The sequence below is a fragment of the Grammomys surdaster genome, unplaced genomic scaffold (assembly GCF_004785775.1).
Source record: "Grammomys surdaster isolate TR1022 unplaced genomic scaffold, NIH_TR_1.0 126612, whole genome shotgun sequence".
Lineage (NCBI taxonomy): Eukaryota > Metazoa > Chordata > Mammalia > Rodentia > Muridae > Grammomys > Grammomys surdaster.
In genome coordinates this window covers 2134790-2148304 of record NW_021621401.1, presented here as the reverse complement: position 1 = coordinate 2148304, position 13515 = coordinate 2134790, and the positions used below count along the sequence as shown (strand labels likewise).

The following is a 13515-nucleotide window of genomic DNA, read 5'->3' as shown; positions in this document are numbered from 1 at the left end:
TGTGGAAGTGACTGTAAAGGGACATGGAGGGAGGAGAGCATGGTAAGAAGGTTCAGGAACACATTGAGAGGCTACAGGAGCCACTGGGGTTCAGGATACAGTCACCAACCCACTGTGACCAGTACAACCAGTTGTGGAGAATAAGAGGAGTGGAGATTCCCAGAAAACCAACCAGTTCAGCGGAAGGCAGCACACAACCTGGGTGTAGTGTCACCTTGGTTTCAGGAGCAAATTGTCCAAGCTGCAATTCTGATGCGTTTCTAGATCCAGCGGCTGCGGCTGACACGCCCCCTCTTGGCGATGAAGAGGGCGCACACCGCCCCCTGGCGGCCACCCTCACTGTGGCCACAGCTCCCGGAGCCCTTACAGAAAGCAGGCTCAGTAACACTCGAGGTATCCGCGGGCCTCTGCAGGGGATCCGCTCAGCAATGTGCACGTGGAAACAGATGGTGAGGCTCTGCCGCGTTTCATGACCCTACACCAGGTCCAGCTGCGGGAAGCCCCGTCTTCCTTCTATATAGGAAGTCCACAAGGAAGGATCAGGTTTCAGCAAGAAAAGACCGCTCCAGCCAATAGAGGTAGGAGGGGCAGCAGTAGGGTCGACAGCTGCTTTGAGGCTTGATTGAGCTCGCAGTGACAATCACAGCTTCGGGTTTTGGATGTCGTTTTCGGAGGACTGGTGACTTGAGGGTCAGAGCAGTCCAGCCACTTGGACCCGATGGGCTGGGGGGAATCTGACTCGGCTTTGACACTGCCCTTCGCGAAGCGCCAGAAATGGGTGCCCTTGAAAAAGTAAGTGTCACCTGTAGGAGAGGAGACACCTCAGAGTCTAGGTCTAGATCTGCCCCAAAGCCAACGCTCCTTTTTTCATCCCAACTCCCAGGTTGTCCCCATCTGCCACTCCTCCTCTCCATCTTACCCCCCTCCTTTTTCTCTCCCAGGGACCACAATTTCCAAATGAGGACTCCCCACACCTGTGTTGCTGGTGGTGACATCGTCTGGGGCAAAGGGCGCCCCCTCCCAGAGACTCAGGGCATGTGGGTAGCCCGGGTCTGGACGCGCAGCCACCTCGTCATACCGCCAGTACTTTTGGCCTCGAATCAGGTATGTCTTTCCATTGAGAGGCCATGAGAACACGGCATCCACTTCTTCTCCCGGGGGCAGCCCAAACTCTACCAGTGACCGCGCTACACCCTCAAGCTGTCGTTCCTGGAACACCCAGAACTGCGGGCCTGGAAGAAAGCATGTTGGTAAGGGGCGGGGCAGGTTCCCTAGACCTGCCCTATCCAGTACCCATGACCCTTACCCACCGCTGAAGAGGATGATTCTGCCATCTAGGGGTCGGGCATAGGCAGCCTGGATGACCCTCACGTGGGTTGGCAGCCCCTCCCAAAAGCGGTGCAACCCAGCAGGCCTGTTTGATACCAGCTGTCCTGAGGGCTGGAGGCGCCAGAACCATGGACCTGCAGGGGAAGAAAGAATAAAGCATGAAGATGTGACATGGTAATGGATCTTGTCTCCTCCCTAATGCCCTTCTGTCTGACCCAGTGACTCAGGGTAGGAGGCTGTATCTTTCTGTCCCACAAGATGCATACAGGGGGACGATCCCTCTATAAAGCACATAACCAAATACATGATGATCATTTCATGGCTTGCCCAGGGTGCCCCCCAGCAATCCCACCTCCCAGGAAACTTTGCTGCCTGGGTATGTCACCAGAAGAAAGAGGCCATTTATACAGATCCAAGGGGCCATCCAAAGTGACTTACCTTTGAAGAAGAAAATTTCCCCTCGGATGTTGGCAACGGCGTCAAAATTACCCTCACAGCGATCAGGCACCGGTGTGGAGGGGCTGGGGAGGAAAGGGGAGGAGGCAGGAGATAGGGCTCCCCTGTTCCCTGCTCTTGACTACAGTGTGGCAAGAGAGAATATTTCCCATTGATGTCTTCTGTGTGCTTGTGTGGATCGTGGTGCATTCGTGTCTGTATGTGTGTGGGCCAAAGGCTGACACAACCTGTCTTCCTCCATCGCTGTTCGCCTTGTGTTTCTTGGCTTTGTGTTTGTTTCTCTGTGCAGTCCTGGCTATCTTGGAACTTGTGTAGACCAGGTAGGTCTTGAACTCACAGAGATCTGCCTGCCTCTGCCTCCTGAGTTCTGGGATTAAAGGCGTGCTCCATCACACCTGGTCATACCTTATTTTTTGAGACAAGCTCTCTTGCTGAACCTGGAGTTCATTGATTTCACCGAGGCTGGCTCTGCCAATGAGCTTCAGGGATCTGCCTGTCTCTGCCTCCCTAAGTGATGGGATGAAGGACCCATGCCTCTGGCTTTCACATGGGTCCACACGTGTGCACAGCAGACACTTTACTAAAGGGGCCATCTTCCCAGTCTTTTCTGTTTTTAAATTGTATTTGTATATGCACATGTGTGTGGGTGTGAGAGGGTCATGAGGTGTCCAGAGTTGGAGTTACAGGTGGTTGTGTACCTCTTGAAGTAGGTGCTGGGAACTCCACTGGGTCCTCCGAGAGAGCAGCAAGTACTCTTAAACACTGAACCATCTCTCCAGCACTTCCAGTCCCTTTAAATGGAGGATGCTGAGCCAAGGAGCTGGTCACACAGCTGGTAGGGCACTTACCTGTCAGGGGGCATGACTGGAGGCTGGGGAGGTGGAGCCAGGGGTTTCCTTGGGGGCCTGTCATTCGGAGTTTGGGATACTTTCCCTGTGGGGAGAGTCAGACAGATTTGGGTTCACTGGATCTGCTGTATAGGCCACAAGGGAGCTACACCTGTGGCTGGTTCAGGGCATCCCACTTCTTGTACCATAGAGCTGCTGCAATCCATCACGGTCATCCTGGGACAAACGGTATGTGCTAGGGTTACCCACTGGGCCCTGGTAGAAGGGCCTCATAATGGAGTTGGGTGCAGAAGAGTGGCCGAGGCCTAGGGCGTGGCCAAATTCATGAACTGCTACTGCAAATAGGTCGATTCCTTCACCACCTGGAGAGAGAGAGAACCAAGGGCTGAAGCTGTGGTCATCACACATTGGGAAGAGAGCACAAGGATTGGGGCCCAATGGCCAAGGGGAAGACCCAGGAGACTCTAGAGTGGGAGTTCCCTCCTGAATGGCATCATCCTTCCTACATTCCTGCAACCATTCAGCGAATATTTTTGAGTATCTCTTTTTGGCAGTAGTGACACTGGGATATGGGATGAAAGAAACCCCAAAGAAGGACAGAAGGAGTCCCCCTCACCCTGGAAGGAAACATTGCATACAGAAACTTAGGGACAGGAACCTGGGGTGTCCGGTTCTTAGATCATCCTTGCCCAATTTCAACCTGTGGTTAGAAACTCTCACTCTAGCTGGGGGTGGGGTGGGGTGGGTGGGACACCTTTAGTCCCAGCACTGGGGAGGCAGAGGCAGGTAGGCATCAGAGTTCAAGGCCAGTCTGGTCTACAGAGCAAGTTCTAGGACAAGATCTACACAGAGAAATCCTGCCTCAGAAAACAAACAAACAAACAATAACAACCCCACTCTGCAAAGTGTGGTGGTACACAACTTTAATCTCACCACTCAGCAGGCAGGGCAGAGGCCAGCAAGTCTCTGTGAGTTTGAGGCCAGCCTGGTTTACATAGTGAATTAAAATCTAGACAGGACTACATAGAGAGACCATGTCTCAAGACAGACAGACAGACAGACAGACCAGCCCCCACCCTCCCACCATCTTCAGTCCAAGGTCTCTTTTGTTCCCCTCCTATCTTCATTTCCAGGTCAGTTCTCAGACCTCACCACTCTCTACCTTTTATTCCTCCCCAGGGCCCTTGCCCCTCCCACTCGAAGCTGTTCTAATGGTGGGAAGCAGACAAAGCTCCAAGCCCCAAGAGCAAGCACTCTCAGACCACAGCCCGCTGCTCTGGCGCCTTGTCTCACTCCCAGGCTCTTCCTACCGCAGCCCTTCTTCTCTGGGGATCCCACCCAGGTCAGGACAGAGCTTCTTCAGGCTTGGCTTCATTGATCTCTGACTTCATTGCACCAGGCCTGCCCGGAAGAGACTGAGTCAGGTGAAGCGGTAGCAAGGCTCAGGTTTCTGAATGTCAGGTACACCTCTTTGTTTCTTAACCAGCATCAATGACGTTGAAAGTGAGGTTATCGGGACTGACTAGTAAACTGAAGAGCATTTGCCCTCAGCTGCTGAGTCTATAAGCAAAAGAACAGGGAAAAACATTTTTCTTTTCTTTTCTTTAAAGCCTGAATCTCACTGTGTAGCCCTGGCTAGATTTTAATTCACTATTCATAGTAGTGAGGCCTTGACCATGATGTAGTCCTCCTGCTGCTGTCTCCTAAGTGCAAGCACTACTGGCACAAGCCACTGTACTGAGCATATTGTAAGAACAGCTAATGCTAGGCTTCCATACATCTTAGACCTCTGTCTTTTATCATCTCACAGAAGGGAGAGTCAGCAGTCAGCAGCAGAGCTGGATGGATGCTCTCAGTGCCCTGGCTCTGTCTCTGGCTTTGACAGGTTGTGTCTTCAGGTGAACCTGTTTGAACTACACTTGAACTTCCACGTTGGCTTCAGGTCAGCTTTCTGTTTGAATCTTTTTACTGAGAAATCAGAGGAAGTTCAGTGTCTCAACCAGGGTGTTCTCTTCTCCCCTTCCTTATCTCGCTTCTCTTGGGGCAACTTGGGGCTTCCGGGCCAGGAGCCCCTTCTTGTATTTTTCTCACGCTATGCAGACAGAGAAAGTTACCCAATCACCTAAACTAACCCTGAGAGCCCTGGTGGACAATGTTCAGGTCCCTGTCATCACCTGTCTTTCTTGCCTTTGACCTAGCAGACGGCTCCTTTGATCTTCTCAACCTGTATTCTAGGTCCACAGCCCCTCAAAGATGGGACCCAGACTCAGTCCCCACCTTCATGTGACACGTGCTGGCAAGTGTACTTCCTATTTCCTCAGACAGAGCTGGGGGTGTAGCTTAGTTGATAGAGTGCTTGATCCCTAGGACTTGAAAGAATTCAGGAATTCAAGGTAATCCTTAACTCACAGATGTAGCAGCTGTCTTTGGCTACTTAGAGGGTTCTTCTTTCTTCCACCCTTCTCTACCCCTTTTCTTCCATCCTTTCAACTCCCTAACACTAAGATAAGAGAGAAAAAAGGATAAAGGGGAAAGAAAAGAGCTCCCTGAAGAGTCAGGGGTCGGAAAGGAGTGACGCTATCGTTATAGACAACTGCCTGCTGATTAGGGACATTCAGTTCCTCAGGGCAAGCTTGATCTTCACTGTCAAGATATCTAATTTCTTTTTGTTGTTGTTTCTTCTTTTTATATAACTACTTAACAAACCACAACCACCAACCAACCAACCCACCCACCCTCACCAACCCTCTGAAAAGTCCCCAGAATTCCAAACATCATACGATCCCAGAAACTATCTGTAGCTGGCAAAATCATGCCCCTGCTAGAGCACGAGGGAGATCACAGTCGGCTGCTGTGGACAATCTGAAGCAGCCCCTTAGCCCACACCTGGGATTAAAATGAAATAACTCTTATATTATTTCTGTGTTTTTCTTTTTTTCTTTTCTTTTCTTTTTCTTTTTTTTTTTCCCCGAGATAGGGTTTCTCTGTATAGCCCGGGCTGTCCTGGAACTCACTCTGTAGACCAGGCTGGCCTCGAACTCAGAAATCCACCTGCCTCTGCCTCCCAAGTGCTGGGATTAAATGTGTTTTTCTTTAAAAAAAAAAAAATTCCAAAATTTTCACCACATAGACATCTGCCTGCCTTTGTCTGCCTCTGTCTGCCAAGTGCTGGGATTAAAGGCGTGCACCGCACCACATACACTTTTCTCTATACGCCTCCACATCCATCCTTCTTTTTCCTGACTCAGTTGTAGATGCTTAAACACATCATCCTGAGACACTCTTGGACCTGGCTGCCAGGATTCACGCCACACTAGGTTCTGCCCTTGCTTCTTGGCCATTCAATGACCACAGACTCTACTTTCTCCATTCTTTTCACACCAAGTTCTACTTTGGGATCCTCACATCTGTGGAGAAGAGATTTACAGGTACAGAAAGGTCACTTGTCCCCACATAACCAAATCCTGGCCAGGTAACAGTTGTTTGTGGTGTCGCAATGTCTAACTACTTCTTGTTTTCTCTCCACCTCCATTGTTTTAGATTGAGTTTTTTTCCCCCACAAGACTGTGCCTCTTGCTTGCTGGCCCAGAACTCTCGAGATTGTTCACTGGCTGGTCACTCATATGGCCCACCTGCCTTTGTCTTCAAATGCTGGGATTACAGGCATGTCCCGCCACACCCAGCTCCCCGTTGCTCTTAAGTCCTCCTTCCCAGTCACTGCTTCTTAACCTTGAGGCTCTCCATTGCTCTTTTCCTGACTTTCAAATTCTCCCATTTCTTGCATCACGATCCCTCTGCCCAGGCCAGAATGCAGATGGCGGTGTGCACAAGTAAGAAGGAAATGAACCACCGGACACTCTCCTTACCTCATCTCTAGCTGAGGAAACAGTGCGGGAAGGCAGTGTCATCTGTGTCATCTGTACTTATCGCAAGCAGCGGAAGCTGACCTGATTCAGCTTCCAAGCTGACCTACTTTCACTGGAGACGTGTGGGGCCTAGTGGCAGAGCCCCTGCTGTGCTGGCACACCCTGCACCCCGGGCATCACAGTGTTGCTGGGTACTGCCTTACAGTGAGTGCCCCCCCAGAGCCTGGGCTGACCTAGCTGTCTCCTCCCATCATCCTACCCTTGCACAGCAAAGGGCCAATTGGTACAGGACGGAGAGGGGCTGGCACCACATCCTTGCTCAGCTGTACTGTCTCTCCCCCCTGCTGCCCTCTCCCCTGAGAAATAACTTCCTTAAGAATTTCTATCTGGCAGAGAGGTAGTGGCACACACCTTTAATCTCAGCCCCTAGGAAGCAAAGACAGGTGGATCTCTGAGTTCAGTTCTAGTCTGGACTACAGAGAGTTCCAGGACAGCCAGGGCTATGCAGAGAAACCCTGTCGAAAGAAAGAAAGAAAGAAAGAAAGAAAGAAAGAAAGAAAGAAAGAAAGAAAGAAAGAAAGAAAGAAAGGAAGAAAGGAAGAAAGGAAGAAAGGAAGAAAGGAAGAAAGGAAGAAAGGAAGAAAGGAAGAAAGGAAGAAAGAGAAAAGAAAGGAGAAGAAAAGAGAATTTTCTATCTGGAAACAAGAGAAAATACAAAAGAAAAAATGGGGGTTCAGTGCAGGAATCAGGGAGGGCAAGGGAAAAAAAGAACTTCTAAAAATTGAAGCTCAATTTTTGGGAAACATGACCAGGGACAGAACAGGAATCAAAGTTCTGCATATATGTGTGAGGGTGAGCGCTGGCAACCCTGGAACTGTGACTGTGTGGGTGCTGGAAATTGAACCCAGGTCCTGCAGAAGAGCAGCCAGTGCTCTTAACCTCTGTGCCATCTTTCCTGCCACAGGGATACAGGTTCTAAAGAGGATGTTTATGCTCTGTGCCACCTGTGCTTTCTGCCTGCCTGCTGCTTCCTCCCCCACATACCATAATCTAATAGTTGTAACCTTAGGAGGATGAGCTGTACCTGGGCCATTTCATCCTCCCTGTCACCAGACGATCTAGAGAGACCACAGTCTGGGCCTGCTCCATCGCCCTCAGAGCTAGCCCTCCACCATCAGTCCCCCAGATTCTCTTCCCTGTAGTCTTTGTCCACTCCCACCTCTTTGCCCCACCTCCCTGTGCATCCAGGAACATTTCTAGGATACAGAACTACTTGGTGTGTCGTTGGTGTTTTCCAAAACCTGTTGTTTAAATTCTGCTTACTTCCCCAAACCCTTTACAACATAGGGCTCACTCATATGTGACATCCCCACTGAGGCCACAACTTTGGTTTCTAGCCATGGATGTTTCAGACTGTGTCTCCCCTCAGTGGCTCCTCCCACCTGACTACACAGCCTGACTCAGCCTACTCAATGGCTTGTGTGCTCTCCCTGTGTGTTCCCTGTACCTTTGCACTTCAGATGAATAAGACTGTCAATCTAGCCCATGGTACCTGGAGCTCAGCATTCTTTGTTTTGTCTTGTTTGAGACAGGATCACTCTCTGTAGCCTAGGTTGGCCCTCATTCCACTATGTAGCCCCAGGTTAGCCTCACACTTGCTTCAAACCTGCTTTAGCCTTCCACATACTAGGATTACAGGTGCGTATTTCATACCTGCTTGGAACCTGCCTTTTAAAATAAAAATGTTTGTCTTGAGTTGGAGTCTGGCTATATACTTTCAGCTGGTCTCAATCTCACAATCCTCCTGCCTCAGCTTTCCAAGCACTATGATTGCAGGCATGTAACATTACCCTCGGTGCCACCACATCCTGCACTTGGTATGTATTTGAGCATAAAGAATCACCACCACCCTATCAAAGAGCATTAAACTGCCATCTCCTTGGGACACTTAAGCTGAGAACTTTCTGTTGTGATTTCTGGCAATTGTCTTTGTGTGTATAATAAGTACCAGTCATGCTTCTGGCTCAGTTGATAGACAGGGAGATGCTGGAATGTCTTACACCAGCCCAGCTTTGAGCTGGGCACTTGAAAGGCCCTTACAGTGGTAATCTTAAATTGATCTGGTTGTGTCTCAGTGGACTGGCCGAACACCAGTCCAGATGTTGCTGTGAGGGTATTTCAGACTTGACTGCCATCTACTCTCAGTGAAGCAAGTCACCCCAATGCAGACGAACCAAATCCAAAAAGGTCCTGACAGCAGAGACTGAGGGTTCTGGGAGGGGGGGAATTCTGTCTCAAGACTGAAGCGGAAATCTAGTAACTCTACCTACAATGTTTGGCCACACTAGCTCCCACAACCTCCATGAGCCAATTCCTTAAAGTAAATCTCATTCAGGACAGCCGAGAATAAATAGTGAACTCAAAGCCAGCCTGGGCTACAATAATGAGATCAGGTCTCCAAAAAAATCTCTTTTTTTTAAAGTTTTTTTTTCCAGGGGTGTGGGGAGGTGGGGAGGGCAGAGGAGGCTAGGAACTGGAGAGGTGGCTTAGTAGTTAGGAGCACTGGCTGCTCTTACAGAGGATCCAGGTTTAATTCCCAGCACCCACATAGTAGGTCACACCCATATGTGATACAGATTCCACACCCCCTTATGACTTTCCTTAGAACCAGGCAATGCACATGGTACACAGACACACTTGCAGACAAAACATCCCATACACATAAAATTAATAGGCTTTTAAAAAAGTGTTTGTTTGGTTGGTTGGTTGGTTTGTAGGTTCTCACTGTGTAACCTTGGCTGGTCTCACTATGTAGACCAGGTTAACCAGTCACCTGACTCTGTCTCCTGAGTGCTGGGATTAAAGCTGTGTGTTACCATGCTGGGCTGTGTTTGTGTGTGCATATATGCATGGGGTTTAATCCATACATGCTAGACAAGCAGTATTCCACTGTAGTCTACACTTCCCACTCCTCTGGGGATCCCCAACTGACACGGCTCTCGTCAGTGAATTAATTCAAATCTAGTTCTTCAGCACAGACAGATCTGAAGCGGCAACCCCTCTGAAGAAGGAAAGTTTTACCTGTTGACCCATAAGTCCAGGTCTCCTCATCATCAAAGTGAGTGTCTCCAGAGATTGGGTGCTCCCCAGGGAAGAAGGCATGAGCCAGGGTGCCACCAGGCCCGTCAAAGGGGTAACTGTCTTGGTGGTAGGCCCGGGCAAAGTGGATAATGATGTCAGGCTCCTGGTCCTGAGGATTCACCTCCTGGAATGTGAGGCCTGACTCAGTAGCCCAGACGGCCAGGGCATAGCTCACGAGAGTCCGGACAATCGACTGGCTCAACTGGGAGCTCTGAGAGAAGGATCGGATGCTAAGGAGAGAGGAGGAGATCCCGTGACGGTGGAGGAAATGGCCAGCCAGGCAAGGTCTAGTCAGCAGGCCAAGGGACGGACAGACCAAGGCCTACCTCCACGTCAGGGTGCGCTTCTTCCACACACTGCCACTCAGAGAATACCGACGTCGGCGCCTGACCAGCCCAGCAGCCCCCAGAATGTCAGGCAGGGAGCACCGGGGCTTGCGCATGGTGGCTATTGTTATCGGGTCTGTGGGAGACAGCAAGGCATGGTGAACAATTAGATAGTCTGTGATGGTGGTACTAACCAAGAAATTAACCCTACAGTTAAGATCACAGACTATTCTTCTAGAAGACCTGAGTTTGAGTCTCAGCACCCATGGTGACTCACAATGGTCTGTAACTCCAGTTTTAGGGGACATGATGCCTCTTCTGACCTCCATGATGCATAGATATACACACAAGCCAAACAACCAAATATGTAAGATAATAGTAAATAAACCTTTAAGAAAGAAAGAAGTTGGGTAAGGCCTCTCCATCTGATTTGGAACCTAGACAGCCACTGTGAAAGGCAGCTCAAGCCAAGCACCCTTTCTACCGGGCCACGAGTGGACTGGCCACTCTCCGAAGCACTGAGAACCAGACCATGAATGGACTGGCAGCTATCTGAAGCATTGAGAAGCTTAAGTGCGGTCTCTTGTACAACTTCCCTAGACTTAATGGGTGGATGCTGGAGAAAGGTGAGATGGATCGTACATGTGGGGGACACACACATGCACCTGTGAGTGTGGAGGAGTCTTGGCTGGCATTCCTCAAGGGCTGTCCTTAGTTAGAAGTTGAGACAGGATCTCTTACTTGGTCCAGAGCTCCCCAACTAGGTTAGACTGGGCAGTGAGTCGTGAGGTTCTGCATCTCTGCCTCCCCAGAGTTGGGATTACAAGGATTGCAAGCTCCATCAGGCCCCGTTTTAGCTGGATTCTAGGGATCAAACTCAAGCCCTCATGCTCACAAGGCCAGTACTTTACCTCCAACTCGGCCATCTCCCCTTTCCTTTTAACACCAGAGCTCCACTAAGCTGCCTTCTCCCCTTAAGGCTGTCCATCACTTATTTTTCTTCCTGGTTTCTTGAGTCAGGGTTTCTCTGTGTAGACCATGGTCCTGGAACTCACTGTGAAGGTGGGCTACCTACCCATTTGTCCAGTCTCAGGTAGTCCGGCAAACCTCTGCATGACTTTGATCGCATCCTGCAGCTTCCTAAGACTCTGCAGCTGGGCGTGGACAGGGTCTGCCGGGGGCAGGTAGCCATAGCGAGTCAGCCAGTCCTAGGCCATAGGAGGATTGATGAAACCCTAAGAGGATGGGGCTTTCTCTTCTCACTACTATTTGAAAGTTCCGCCCTCCAAGGAAGCCAGAGCCACAGCTCTCAGCCTTTGATGACAGAATCTATCTCCATTATACACACAGCCACAGCTCCCAGCTCCCAGCTCCCAGCCCCCAGCCCCCAGCCCCCAGCCCCCAGCCCCCAGCCCCCAGCCCTGGGTTTGCCGTCTTTATAGATCAGCAGGTGAGGCCCCAGATTCCTATTTTAGCTCCCTTCCAGACTTCTGAATCCCAGCCACCAAACCTCCGATAAAGCCAGTAATCCAGGGGCTCCAAGAGCCCAGCCTCAGTCACTTTTCAAGACATTTGAAGCCAGCCTCCTCTTTCTATTAAACCCAGAAGTCCGCCCAACTCCTTTCTTTTACAGGTTCTGTGTGATCCCAGGAGTTGGGGAGAAGGGGGGGGAACCTCAGCTCACCACGCCCATGCTCACGTCCTGCGCCTTGGGATTTTGAGCCCGCACCGGCTGCAGCAGAACCAACAGAAGCACCAGCAACGGGAGACCGAGAGCCTGCAGCCTCAGGATGTGTTCAGCTTGCACGAACCGCCGGAGTACTCGAAGGGGCTCTGACTCCCGCTGCCCTGGAGGTCTCGAGGAGATCAGGGACCCGGAGCGGATCCAGGGAGCCGACACAGGGTAGTAGAGATGGGCAGGAGAGATCTGGGATCCTGGGAGACACATCACGGGCTGAACGTCGATAACCGAGGGTCGAGGTGGGGCTGGGGAGTGGGGGAAATCCAAGGAGCGTGGAGAACGCGCAGGAGGGACAGAGGTCCGTCAAAAAAGTCCCCTATTCCTGTCTCCTCCAGGTGCTTGCCCGGGCTGGGAGAGGCGCCAACTACCCAATCTGCTAGTGGGAGCGCGGGTAGGGCGGGGCTCACACGGAGAAGCGTTAAGGGCGCGGTAAGGGAAGTAGTCCAGTCTTCCAACGTCAATGTCCAAGCGGAGGCCCAGGGGCTCTCCTACGAACTCAAGGGCTAGCTACTGTGGGGCAAGCCGACTGACAGGTCCTCTATTCCGCCGCCTTAGTCTAAAAGTTTCTGTTCCTAGATCCATGCCCTGTCGCAGGGCTCTCTTCTGCTTCCTCAGGACCTCGGGCTGGGGGAGGGTTGGCTGGAGCTCCCCTCCCCCACGCATCCTGCTGCCCTGCCGGGGGACCCCAAGCTGCCGGCCCTCTGAGCTCCGTGGCTTCCTTTCGCCGCGGGGTCCCAGCCGGGGCCAGCTGTGCGCAGTATGGTTGCCCCGTCCATTGTTCCAACCCACCCAGATGTACGAGCCTCTGCTTTGAGCATAGGGCGCTGGCAACTCTAGACTCTAAACTCAGGTCCTGTTCCCATCTCAAGATCCCCCCACCCCTCCCCGGACTAAGCTAAATCCAAAACCTGCACGCGAGGAGAAAAGCAAAAGGTTAAAACAAAACAAAACAACAACAACAAACCTCTTCAGCGGGAGAAACGCAGAGATTTAAGTGAAGAACGGCTGAGAGGAATCAGGAGTAATCAGGGGGGTGCAGGTTGCCGGTCAGAATGGAAGGAAAGTGTTCAATGGAATGTGTTGACTGCTCGGTACGTGAAGCAGCAGGAAGAGATCCATCTGCATTTTAGACAAAATAAATAGTGGACAGGATGAGAAGGTGCAGGTGTAAACTAAAACGTTGGTATCCTGTGTTCTTCTGCAGAACTGCGGACAAATATCACAGACCGGGTGACTTAATACAGAAATTCGTTTTCTCACAGTCCTGGATGGCCCAGGGGCCCGCTCATCGGTTTCTCCTGAGACCTCTAGGCATAGAGAGGACCACCCCTTTGTTGTCTCTTCACATGGTCATAGCTGGTTCATGGCACCCCTGGTGTGTCTTCCCTAGATCTTGAAGTAAACACATTCCCAAACAATGGAAATTAGAGATTCAGCATAAAAATGTATAGGACATCCTCTAACTTTAATTTATTTTTTTATTTTTAACCTTTTATTGATTCTTGATGGCAATTCACATCATGTACCCAATCCCACTCATCTCCCTGTTCCTTCATATCTGCCCTCCACCCTTGTAACCTACTCTCCAAAAGAAAACAAAAACCAAACCAAAATAAAATAAAATAAAATAAAATAAAAAGACAACATAAGGCCGGGCGGTGGTGGCGCACGCCTTTAATCCCAGCACTTGGGAGGCAGAGGCAGGTGGATTTCTGAGTTCGAGGCCAGCCTGGTCTACAGAGTGAGTTCCAGGACAGCCAAAGCTACACAGAGAAACCCTGTCTCGAAAAACCAAAATAAATAAATAA

General features: G+C 50.7%; 1 protein-coding gene across 1 annotated transcript; it reads right to left on the bottom strand.

Annotated features, from left to right (window-relative positions):
• Positions 1–442: 442 nt before the first annotated feature.
• Mmp25 (matrix metallopeptidase 25) lies at positions 443–12079 on the bottom strand. Its single transcript, XM_028760943.1, has 10 exons — positions 11651–12079; positions 11042–11174; positions 9967–10102; positions 9581–9870; positions 2819–2995; positions 2634–2718; positions 1768–1850; positions 1311–1463; positions 975–1232; positions 443–803 (listed from the first exon to the last, which is right to left on the bottom strand). Exons 1-10 carry the CDS (start codon positions 11912–11914, stop codon positions 547–549), a joined length of 1836 nt encoding a protein of 611 aa, XP_028616776.1. The 5' UTR covers positions 11915–12079; the 3' UTR covers positions 443–546.
• Positions 12080–13515: the final 1436 nt, after the last annotated feature.

Excerpts from the sequence above, each read along its gene's own strand:
- Mmp25 (XM_028760943.1), bottom strand. The coding sequence starts at position 11,914 with ATGTGTCTCCCAGGATCCCAGATCTCTCCTGCCCATCTCTACTACCCT. Across the intron at positions 11,175-11,650 it reads AGGACGTGAGCATGGGCGTG|GACTGGCTGACTCGCTATGG; the intron begins GTGAGCTGAGGT and ends CCTATGGCCTAG. Across the intron at positions 2,719-2,818 it reads TGGATTGCAGCAGCTCTATG|GGAAAGTATCCCAAACTCCG; the intron begins GTACAAGAAGTG and ends CTCTCCCCACAG.